Below are 12,162 nucleotides of genomic sequence, written 5' to 3'. Positions count from 1 at the left end.
AGAAGTTGTGTTGTATGCACAGTTAAGCACTTCTTACCTTCAGAACCAGGAAAAAGTCTGTTTGAGGACAAGCAAGTGGATATAAAGTAGGAGAACAAGCTGCTGCAGGAGTCAAAAGGTTTGCATTAGGTTTCTGCACATTTCTTGCCGTGCATTTCAACCCCATAAACAATTTAGGCAAAACCGTAGAACTCAAACTATTTCTAGTCCTACCTAGAGCAGACTCACTGAAATCAGTGGGACTTTAGTTTTGTGTAAGTAAACAATTCAATGGTCTACTCTAGGTAGGACTACCACTGAAATTACTCCATAGTTTATTTAAATACTCTAACAAATGAACTAGCTGTCAGCTTACATATATAAATATTAAGCAATATCATACCTGGATAAAATAGCCAACCAATTATCACCATGTGTGTATACACACACACCAGCCAGTACATGGTTTTATTTGCAAATATCTTTGCCTCAAAAAAGTAACTCTACACTCAGTCATCTCCATTGCATTGTTTCAGTATTCTTCAGTATAGGAGATGTAAAATTATATCCTCAAATCAAAATATATGAGTTCTGGTATGTTTATACTAAGACTTCAACCAAAACCCACCAAAAGATTTCTTAAGATGGAGGGCGGGGGTAGGGGCGGGGAATCCCGTATGATCAGTTGCCACAAAAAAACTGAGCAGCTGAGGGTGAGACTGAGTACAAGGAGATAAATTACTGGAGGAAGTATCACCTGTTTAATGTCTTCTACTGCTACAGATACAGGTTCTAAGCCAAAAAAAGAACTCCACGTCTAATTATCAGTCTAAAGGAATGTTTAAATAGTTCTGGTTAATGTTCCTGGGGGATTAAACTATCACCTGACAAAGCAGCCACAATAGCATCCCTATAATAATTAGGAAAAGGAAAGCTTAAAGGGTACCTTGTATAACTCCCCTCTTTTAAATTCTGCTCTAGGTGTCTACTCCTAAAGAGAAAAAGTTTACTTAACTGCTCTAGCAAGAAAGCTCATAATTACTGGTTCAGTCCACATGACTTCAAGATGATACTAATTTATAATTGTAATTTCTTTTCTATTTTCACTTTGTCTCTAGTCTGAGTTTCTTGTTTTCCTTTCAGTATGCTGGATCTTTGAGACTGAAGTGCCCTCTGCTGTCTGAAATCTATTCAGGTAAGTAAATGATTGAAGTACTGGTAATTATTCCTACTCAACCATCAAAATCAGTGAACAATCCTATGGCACTTTGGAAATTAACAAATATATCAGGACATAATCTTTTGAGGGCTTATGCACAAAGAGCTGTCCTCAGTTGAAAGGGATACAAGTCAAGGGAAATAACTGGGTATTGGGGTCGAACAAAATGTGAAAAAGTATTGTCTATGACAAATTAAAGCTTAAGTCTTTGCCAATTAAATACAGGAACTGTTTGCAACAACAATAATTGGTGAGAACATAATCATTTTAGTTAAGTTTCCTGTAGTGATACACAAAAACATTGTCTTCATTAACACCCTAGAGGATAGGCTCAAACCTAAGTTGTAATTATAATAGAGTTTCATTTTGAAGTTTATGTGTTTCAGTATTGAAAGCTCAGTACAGCAGCTCAACATTTTGGGAGGCTAAAAGGTTCATTTATCGTATTAACATATGGAAAGGGGACAGGAATGTGGCTAGTGGGTGCAATCATCCTCCGAACACCACTCATGCACTGGAGCTAAAGAAGTGTGCTTAAATGAGAGACTAACCCTAAACACTTTTTTTCATTATGTGCTATAAGGTCAATTTTGACTTATGACAACCCTCTGGAGGTTCTTCTAGGTATTGAATACTCCACTGGTTCTTAACCTTGGGTTACTCAGGAGTTTTGGGCTGCAAATCCCAGAAGCCTTCACCATCAACTGTGCTGGCTGGAGTTTCTGGGAGTTGCAGTTCAAAAACATCCGAGTAACAAAGGTTAAGAACCACTGGAATACTCAATAGTGCTTTATCATTTCTTCTGGAGGTGCCCAGGGGCTGTGCAGCTTGCCCAAGGCTACAGAAGTTGGCTCTTCCCCTGAGATACACATGGGAAACTGAACTTTCAATCTTTGGCTCCACAGCCAGATACCTAACTTACTTACATGGAGAAGTGTACTTTGAGATTTGCCGTATTTACCCATGTTGCTCCAACTATAGATTGCATTTACGGTTTAAAACAAAACTAAGGAAAAATGATAGCTTACTATTTTTCACAGCTGGAATGTTACCTTGCTAGGATACTGAAGAGTTTGAGGACTGAAGACGCATGCTTAATTAGTACTGAAGATAATACTTTTTGAATTACACCCCCCAGAATCCCTAACAAATCCCTCTGCCACCAAATTTTGCTGCGCTCAGTGGACCATCTGAGTACACATGCCTAAGTTTGTACTGCTAGAGTCTAAGGTTTGAGAACCCTACTTCCTCAAATATTACACTCCATGCCTCTGAGAAAGTGGATCACAATCTATGAAAATGGTGTGAATATACCAGAATTAAACTTAAATGTCCACAGGACTCATTGTTACCACTATAATATGTATGTATATTTTAAAAGATAATATATTTGACATTATATGTTATTTGGGTCTGAGATCCAAGTGATGCTGTGTGTATATAAAGATAAAACAAGAAGCAAAGACATCTGACCTTTCAGCTCAGATGGCTGAAAATAAGCTGGACACTGTATTTTCTTGTTTTTAGCAACAGAGGCTTGTTTTAAGGATTAGGGACGCTTATTTGAGTTCCAATTCTGACAAGGTACAGAAGAGGTGTTAAGACTGTACTCAGGCTGCGTAATTTCAAAATGCAGGTGCACTCTGTACACTGTAGGCCTCTGTACATAGAACAACAGATATCAAGAACACTAGATTTTAGCCTAAGTTTTTCTTTGACATCTTAAGTTGGGGGGGGGGAGACTATAATGTGATCCACAAAGGAACAGATTTCACACCTTTTGTAGTATTTGTTTGTGGGAACTATTCCAAGTATCTGAATAGGGCAGGCAAACTTTGTTGGCCAGCCTTACTCAGAAGTCACTGTCCTGCCCTTAATTTTTTTCCCCCATTCTTGATTTTCTGCCCATAACCGGTACTGGAATGTTGTTCTTGGGGGTGTTTGGGGATCTGGTTTCATCAGTCCCCTCTAGCCAGATGAGACGAGTGAATTCGTCAGGTTGCCCTACTCAGAAGTCATTTTCTGGTCTGGTTTTTTTTTTTTTTTTTTTTTTGCAGTATTGATTTTCTGTCTAGAACAGGTACTAGATTGTTGTTCCTGAGGATGATTTGTGGCTTGGTGCATCTGTCCCATCCAGTCACACATGTATCATGAATTTGGTTTTATTATCCTGCTCAAATGTTGTGTTCCAAGCCACTGTGTTTCATTCTGGCAGGGGTTTGGGCAATGAAGAGTAACTCCTTTTTTTTAGGGTTGAGATCTAAAATATTGTTCCAATTTTTGTCTTTTGCACTTCAATATTTTTTGCATCAGTTTTTTAAAAGAAGCCCCTGTTTCGCCCTGTTCCGTTCTGGCTTTTACCTTCTCCCTATAAAAAGGCAGAAAAACCTCTAGTTTCCATGCCTCCATAGAAAATTGAGAGACCTTTGGGTAGTGTGGGCGGCATATAAATTAAATAAATAAATAAATACATATATATATATAAAAGACGACCCTTGAAGTTTCCTGCATGCTGGAAAAAGGAAGCATTAGACAATGTCTGACTGAGATACAAATTGTTTTACTAAGATACTGAGAATATCTTAACAAGAATATGTCGTTTAAAGAGCTCAAGACTGGATTCCAAGCAATAAGAATCTTGTAAAGTACAATTCTTTATAATCTCAAAAATGTGCAATATTCTGATAATTTACATTGCATTATGTCCCTGCTAAAAAAAGCAATCAAAGAAAATTGGTATTTCTTTTGTTTTTTTGTGCATAGCCAAATAGAAGGACTCTTTCCTTGATCCTTGGCAATTGCCACTTGAGGGAAACCAGTGGCCAATCAAGAATATTTTTGTGAATAAAGATACACTTGGATTCTCCCATTTCTTGCTCCCTAGGTAAGTGATACTTATTTTTATTCATGATTACAAAAACAAAAATCTAGTGTAACAGACCTCTTCAAACTTAGAATACTGCTGGGAAAAAATCTTATTGGTCTGGCAATTTAGCCTGGCAGTTTGCATGTTTCATTTACCTTTTCAAGAAATATAATTGTGTGTATCCACACAAAAAAGAGAAGGAAAATAATATTGCCCGTATTTATATTATCTATTTCAAATGAATATGTGCTACAAACATGTTCCCAAAAAGGAGCAAAGGCACAAAAACATACACTCACTAATACTCAAAAGCCTCACATAGCAAAGGAAGTAGCACAATATAACACCACTATTATTGTTGGTGATCTGTTCAAAATTATAATGCATGAGGAATCACTGATCTCTATAGCTTACAACCATATGTCACCAGAGATCAGTAATTAGTGCATGTATTACTGAAAGTAAGGGAAAGTAGTAACTAATGAGTGGTGGGAAGGAGGTGATCCTGAATGGAATAATTCTGAGTTGTGAATCATGATGTATTTTTCAGAATTACTGTTCAAGCTGTTGATGTTCTCTATGAAGTACTATGAAGTGTCTTTTTCGTGTTATTTTTCAACTGAAAAGTTTTTCAAAGTTTTAAATGAAAAAGCATCTTTAAAGCAAAAGTTACAGTATTTTGCTTTTGCATGTTTCTTCTTCTACACATCACAGCCTCCTGTGTGAGAAGCTATTTTTAAAAAGGGGGGGGCTTGGGAGAAGAGAGGCTGGCACTACAGAAACACACACATGTCTTTACAACTATGCCTGAAAGGGGAAAAGATGGATCGAATCCTCCCATAATGAAAAAGTTGCAGCCCTCTTGAGGCAGAGGAAAAAAAATCTGGCTAGGCAGCAAATAGGCTGGACCAATTCAAATTACCTTTATACATCATGCAGAGAGTTTAAAAAAGGAAGAAAGAAAGTATTCACTTGTTTTATAAGTGGAGCAAATCCCATGGTACTTGACCATTTAGTCACCCTCTTAGTCTTTCTAAGTGATCTCCCCATGGGTACTTAGATGAGCAGCAGCATAGGCTCAGGGGTTGGGAAGAGGTCTATTCTGTTGCAAGAGTTTATAAGAATTCAGCATTTGTTTCTAGGCATCTTGTTCAACTGCATACCATTTTCTTGAACTGGCCAAGTGGAATAAGCTAGGGATTTTGTTGGAATACTACCACTCTTCTGATTAGCAGTCTCTGTGTCTGAATTGATGGAGATGGTATTGCATTTGGTATGTCAGGCCCAACTGCAGTGATAGATTTGAGGAATCAGAACAATACTGATCAGGTCCACAATCCAAGGCAGCTTTGGACTTTAGCAGAGTTTGGGTCATTGGAGAGCATAAAAACTAGAGTGGGGTAGATGTAAGAAAATATAGGTTGGGGCTTAGTGCTATGACAACTTGCTACACAAGTGATCAGATACCTGTTACCATTGTAAGATCTTCCTTGATGATGATAATTCTGAAAGGCAGCCTATAATTTTATAATTAAATATAATGCTTTTATAATTAAATATAATGCTTCATATTATGATGCACATTACAAGAAATCTGCAGACTATTTTTGTACTTACTTAACAAATATAAGGCAATTGATATCCAGAGAGCATGACTTTCCAAAGACCCAGACTAGAAGGGATGACTGGAAATTATTATGAGAAGCCCTATGGTTTTTTTTAAATTCAAAGCAGGTGTACAGGGAGCTAGAACACACTGGGTGGCACTATTTAAATAAGGAATGTTCAACCCTTTCCTCCATGAGATTCTCCTGTTTGAAACTGTTACCAAAAAGGAAGGGATCAGTCTTTTTCCCTACATCCCCCTGTCCAGTCCCATCATTCTTTCAATTTCTTGGGCCGTCTGTTTGACACTCATAGTAAGGCTCATAGTTTTTGTTTGAACTGGAAAGTCTATTCCAGTCAGGGAAGATATTAATTCTTCATTAGTCAAGATAAGAATGGCTCATTGCCAGAAGAACGCTTCATTTCATTTGCTCTTGTTCTTACTAAGGATGTCCATTTCGAATTTCTGAATTACAAAGCACGCAATCCTCCTTTTTAGCAGTCCCAGATGCACACCTTACGAGATACCTGCATTGTACTCACCTGGAGAAAAGACCCAACTGGCAGGCTCCAAGCCTAATGTCCTGTTTGAAAAAGGTGCTCCAGTGGTTGCTGGGAATCTCTGATGGTTGTTGGGCAGCTTCCTTTTCAAAGAGGAATTTAGAGCTATCTAAGGCGGCCTTCCAGTGAGCCTTCTTTCCAAGTGATCACAATTTAGGAGGCTAGCAGGTAGGACTCCTAGTAAGGAGAATTACGGGATTTGAAGTCCAAAACATCCCAAATGCACATGCCTAGTCCTTGCCTTCGCAAATAATATAATAGATCCACACAAGGAGATTTGTTCCCAAGCATCAGCTTTTAGTACTATTAAAAGTTTCTGGATTGTCATTGTATATTACAGGACGGTACGGAGATGGTGACTCCGGTTTCACTTGCAGAAGAGGACTTCAAAATCACACTTGCAGAGCTACGGGATCTGATGGAATTTCGAAAGAGTGAGGCAGTGACAAAAATAAAGGAACTGTATGGTGATGTTTTTGAAATCTGTAAACTGTTGCGCACTTCACCTAAAAATGGGATATCTGGGACTTCATCAGAATTGAACATAAGAAAATCTGTATTTGGAAAGAATTTTATACCCCCTAAAAAACCCCTGACTTTCCTGGAGTTAGTATGGGAAGCACTGCAAGATACAACATTATGTATCTTAGAAATTGCCGCTGTCATATCCTTGGGACTTTCATTTTACAATCCACCAGGAGGAAGTGCTGCAGCATGTCATACGGATGATTCTGGAGAAGAGTACGAAAACGAGGAGGCTGACTGGATAGAAGGCGCTGCGATACTTTTGTCGGTAGTTTGTGTAGTGTTAGTGACTGCTTTCAATGACTGGAGTAAGGAAAAACAGTTTAGAGGGTTGCAAAGTCGCATTGAAAAGGAACAAAGGTTTACTGTCATCAGAGCTGGAAAGATGCTGCAAGTGCCGGTGGCTGACTTAGTGGTGGGGGATGTAGCGCAGATCAAATATGGAGACCTTCTACCAGCTGATGGTCTGCTTCTCCAAGGGCATGACCTGAAAATTGATGAAAGTTCCCTTACAGGGGAATCCAATCAGGTCAAAAAGACTTTGACAGAGGATCCCATGTTGCTTTCAGGTACCCACGTAATGGAAGGCTCGGGGAAAATGGTTATTACTGCTGTAGGTGTAAACTCACAAACAGGAATTATCTTCACATTGCTTGGAGTTGGAGAGGATACTGAGAAAGCAAAAGAGACTGACCAAAAACCTAAGCCAGACAACTCTGTTGCAAAAAGCAAGGAAGCTGCTGAAAAGAGCACTGAGGAAAGCCCAAATAAATCAACTCCACATAAAAAAGAAAAATCTGTTTTACAAGCAAAACTCACAAGATTAGCAGTCCAGATTGGCAAAGCAGGGTTGGCTATGTCCATCATCACAGTTCTTGTGCTTATACTCTATTTTTTAATTCAAACTTTTGTAATTGAGAAACGTGTTTGGACTACTCAGTGCACAGCAATTTATGTACAATATCTTGTGAAGTTCTTTATTATTGGTGTCACAATATTGGTGGTAGCAGTACCTGAGGGCCTTCCACTTGCAGTCACCATCTCACTTGCCTACTCTGTGAAGCAAATGATGAAAGATAATAATCTAGTGAGACATCTGGATGCTTGTGAAACAATGGGTAATGCAACAGCAATTTGTTCAGATAAGACAGGAACCTTAACCATGAACAGAATGACAGTAGTCCAAATTTTCATTGGTGGCACACATTATAAAATTGTTCCTGCACCTGATTTAATTCATCCAACCATGTTGAATTACCTGCTTAAAAGTATTTCTGTAAATTGTGCTTATACTTCAAAAATAGTGAGTCCCGAAAAGGAAGGAGGCCTTCCCCGCCAAATTGGCAATAAAACTGAATGTGCTTTATTGGGCTTGCTTCTTGAATTAAATCTGGATTATGAAGCGGTACGGACTAAGATACCAGAAGAAAAATTATATAAAGTATACACATTCAATTCTGACAGGAAGTCTATGAGCACAGTTTTGAAAAATGCAGATGGTAGTTATCAACTGTTTAGCAAAGGTGCTTCTGAAATACTCCTTCAAAAATGTGTCCAGCTACTAGATGCTACAGGAAGGCCTGCCCCCTTTTCAAAAAAAGACAGAGAAAATGTGCTAAAAAATGTGATTGCACCAATGGCCTCTGAGGGACTCCGAACCATATGTTTAGCTTTCAGAGATTTCCCTGTTGGTTTTGGCCATGAAGAAACAACATGGGACAATGAGGAAGCTATTCTCAAAGACTTGACCTGTATTGCAGTTGTTGGTATTGAAGATCCCGTGAGACCTGAAGTTCCTGAAGCCATTAGAAAATGTCAGAATGCTGGCATTGTTGTGCGCATGGTTACTGGCGATAATATTAACACAGCTCGTGCGATAGCTGTGAAATGTGGCATCCTACGACCTGATGACACATGTGTATGCTTAGAAGGGTCTGAGTTTAACAAACTAATCCGTGGTCCAGATGGGAAGATAAAACAAGAGCTAATTGACAAGATTTGGCCCACCCTTTGTGTACTTGCAAGATCCTCTCCTGCTGATAAGTACAACTTAGTAGAAGGGATCATTAACAGTGAGATCACAGAACAAAGGCAGGTGGTAGCAGTAACTGGCGATGGTACTAATGATGGGCCCGCATTAAAGAAAGCTGATGTAGGATTTGCAATGGGTATTGCTGGAACCGATGTCGCAAAAGAAGCCTCTGATATCATTCTTACAGATGACAACTTCTCAAGCATTGTAAAAGCAGTCATGTGGGGTAGAAATGTATATGATAGCATTTCAAAATTCCTTCAGTTTCAGCTTACTGTCAATGTGGTAGCCGTGATACTTGCTTTTACAGGAGCATGCTTTACTCAGAATTCCCCTCTGAAAGCTGTTCAGATGCTGTGGGTCAATCTCATTATGGATACATTTGCTTCACTTGCTTTAGCAACAGAAAAGCCGACAGAAGCCCTGTTGAATCGGAAGCCTTATGGTAGAAATAAACCTCTTATCACCCGTACAATGATGAAAAATATCTTATGTCATGCCATCTATCAGCTTGCAATTGTTTTTGGACTTGTGTTTGCAGGAGAAAAAATGTTTGATATTGAAAACGGACGAACTGCACCATTGGAAGCCCCACCAACAGAGCATTACACTATTGTATTTAACACCTTTGTAATGATGCAAATTTGTAATGAAGTCAATGCTCGAAAGATTCATGGAGAAAGAAATGTATTTTCAGGAATATTCACAAATGCCATTTTTTGTTGTGTTGTTATGGGGACATTAATTGTACAGATCCTCATTGTTCAGGTTGGAGGGAAGCCCTTTAGCTGTACAAGTCTTACACTTGACCAATGGTTATGGTCAGTCTTCTTTGGCTTAGGGACGCTGCTTTGGGGACAGATCATTATAACTATTCCAACCAGGTATTTGTGGTGTCTGAAAGAAGTTGGTGAAGCCCCACCTGAAGAAGAAAACGAAGGAGAAGCTCAAAACCCCACAGAAATTGATTATGGTGAGCAGGAACTACGTCACAGTCAGATTTTGTGGTTTCGGAGTTTCCAGAGAATTCAGACTCAGTGCAGGGTAGTGAGAGCCTTCCGTACTTCAATTGATGTACATTCTGTACACAGTAGTAAAACAGAACACGAATAGTGGACCTCAGAAATTCTGCCCTTATTGTTGAATATTCATTTTGAAATGAGTAAAGTGCATGTTACTTCCCTTAAGAAACAGATGGAAGTTGATTTCACAGCGGTCATTCAGTGAGACACACTTTGAAGCTATCTTTGAAGCTATCAAAATGTTTTCTAGAGGATATTTAAAAAAAGTAAGAAATAATAATTTTTCAAAATGCTTTCAAACTGTCTTCATATATGGGTCTGAGCATTATGTTAGCAGACCTTTACTAGATCTTGAGCCTTTAAATTTCTATTTACAACAGGTATCTTCCAAAAAAAAGTGAGCGATGAAGCCAGAACCAGTCTTTAATTTTTTTATATGCATTGATTAAATTAGTATAAATGATAGCAATTAAACTGTACATAGTCTTTTACTTCTGCTACAGTTTATGCCAACTAACATCAATTGGCTGAGCTTCCTTAGGCCCTCGATCTTTTGTTTTCAAAATATGTTATCTTCCCTAAATATTTTGAACCATTTCTTTAGCTCTTGGGCTATGTGATTCCTAAGGAAGGGGAGATAGATATGGCTTTAAGAAAGCTAAGCATATTTTGCATGTTGTTCTTCATACTTACTTATAAACAAAGATTACTGAATAATAAAAAAAGCTTAAAACTTTCTTTACTCCTGTTTTGCTTAATTGCATAATAAGAAAATATCATTGTACTCACATGCTAGTTAGAACAAACATTAAATTAAAAGAAATAATACAGATAAAAAAAAGAAACACAACATATTAATAATAGTTACTACAACCCTACTGGAAATGATAATATCATGACTAAGCCCGACATTACAGCATGGCTACATGTCTCCCAGTTTTAGCTGATATGATACTCCTAATTTTTTAAAAATTAAGTGAAAGTTGCAACATGACAACTAACATAAGGGATTACATTTGCCAGCAATTAATTAATGCACTCCACTTTTGAACCCATGATGGTTGCAATAAAGTGTCCTAGTGTCCTCCCTTTTATGGTTTTATAGGTGGGGTGGTGTAGGATATAAGGCTGAGATCCTTTCCTTCCAACTACATCACATAAGGCTGCTGACAGCAGCAGCAGCAGTGTTTTCAGAAATTAAACACCACCTACTTCTGTCCCATGGCTTTCATGTAATATCTTTTACTGTCAGCAAAACGTGGGAGCCACAGGACACCAGAAGGAAGTTTTAAATTACCAAAAATCACCACTGACAATAAAGTCACCCCAAAGGCAGTGACCTGGAGAAATTATAGGCTTTTCCCTCTCTTTTGGTGGCTCCCCAGCAATGAAAGAGATTATAAGGGAGCCATTGCAGCCTAAGAAGAGTAGGAAATGTTTCATTTCTGAAAGATTACTGATGAGGAAATCATTAGCCTTACACAATGAAGTTGTGCAAACAGGATTTCAGCCAATGTTTGAGACCCCCCCCCCCCATTTATCTACTCACAAGAGTAGAGTACAGTTCTGTGGAAACTGTGCAGATCTATTCTTAAGATAGGTTGATGGCATGGTTTGAAAATGTAGACTGGAATAGGCTTTCTGTAAAAGTGCACTCTTAGGGCTGACGTGTTATGTGCCATTAGGTCGCTTTCAACTTATAATGGTGACCCTATGAAGGAGAGAGCTCCAGAATGTCCTGTCCCCAACAGCCCTGCTCAGCATTTGTAGAATCAAGCCTATTGCTTCTTTTAGGGAGTCCGTCCATCTTGTATTTGGTCCACCTGTTTTCCTGCTGCTTTCCACCTTTCCTAGCATTATTGTCTTTTCCAGAGAATCCTGCCTTCTCATGATGTGCCCCAAAAAATACAGTGAACTAAAATGGACCGGAATGGACGAATTCAATCCAGACGATTATCATATCTACTATTGTGGGCAAGAATCCTGTACAAGAAATGGAGTAGCCCTCATAGTCAACAAAAGAGTGGGAAAAGCTGTACTGGGATACAATCTCAAAAACGATCGAATGATTTCAATATGAATCCAAAGAAGACCTTTCAACATCACAGTAATCCAAGTTTATGCACCAACCACCAATGCTGAAGAGGCTGAAGTTGACCAATTCTATGAAACAAACTTTCAAAATTTTTCCTCAAAGGTTCTGACTTGATTTGATCTAGTATAGAGATGGGGGTATTCGTATACGGAATATGAATATCCCTGCACAGGGGCATTAACGAGGGTCCAGCCCCATGGGGTCCACTCACCGATCTGCCGTGGACGCGGACAGCACAAGTCTACCAGTGGCTCCACA

The 12,162-nt window shown here is 38.7% G+C and overlaps 1 protein-coding gene across 3 annotated transcripts; it reads left to right on the top strand.

Annotated features, from left to right (window-relative positions):
• The first annotated feature begins 699 nt into the window (after positions 1-699).
• Positions 700-10,735, top strand: LOC110087603 (plasma membrane calcium-transporting ATPase 1). 3 transcript variants are annotated; one of them, XM_078390897.1, is made up of 3 exons: positions 700-768; positions 1,123-1,174; positions 3,962-10,735. In XM_078390897.1, exon 3 carries the CDS (start codon positions 6,583-6,585, stop codon positions 9,898-9,900), a length of 3,318 nt encoding a protein of 1,105 aa, XP_078247023.1. In that variant the 5' UTR covers positions 700-768; positions 1,123-1,174; positions 3,962-6,582; the 3' UTR covers positions 9,901-10,735. The 3 variants fall into 3 exon arrangements, with proteins under 3 accessions (XP_078247023.1, XP_078247022.1, XP_078247021.1); XM_078390896.1 differs by having other exon boundaries at positions 746-921; XM_078390895.1 differs by lacking the exon at positions 700-768 and having other exon boundaries at positions 942-1,174.
• The last annotated feature ends 1,427 nt before the right edge of the window (positions 10,736-12,162 follow it).

The sequence above is a fragment of the Pogona vitticeps genome, chromosome 3 (genome assembly GCF_051106095.1).
Source record: "Pogona vitticeps strain Pit_001003342236 chromosome 3, PviZW2.1, whole genome shotgun sequence".
NCBI classification, from domain to species: domain Eukaryota; kingdom Metazoa; phylum Chordata; class Lepidosauria; order Squamata; family Agamidae; genus Pogona; species Pogona vitticeps.
The sequence above is the reverse complement of the archived record's forward strand: the minus strand, read 5'-3'. Positions and strand labels throughout refer to the sequence as shown.

Excerpts from the sequence above, each read along its gene's own strand:
- LOC110087603 (XM_078390897.1), top strand. The coding sequence starts at position 6,583 with ATGGTGACTCCGGTTTCACTTGCAGAAGAGGACTTCAAAATCACACTT.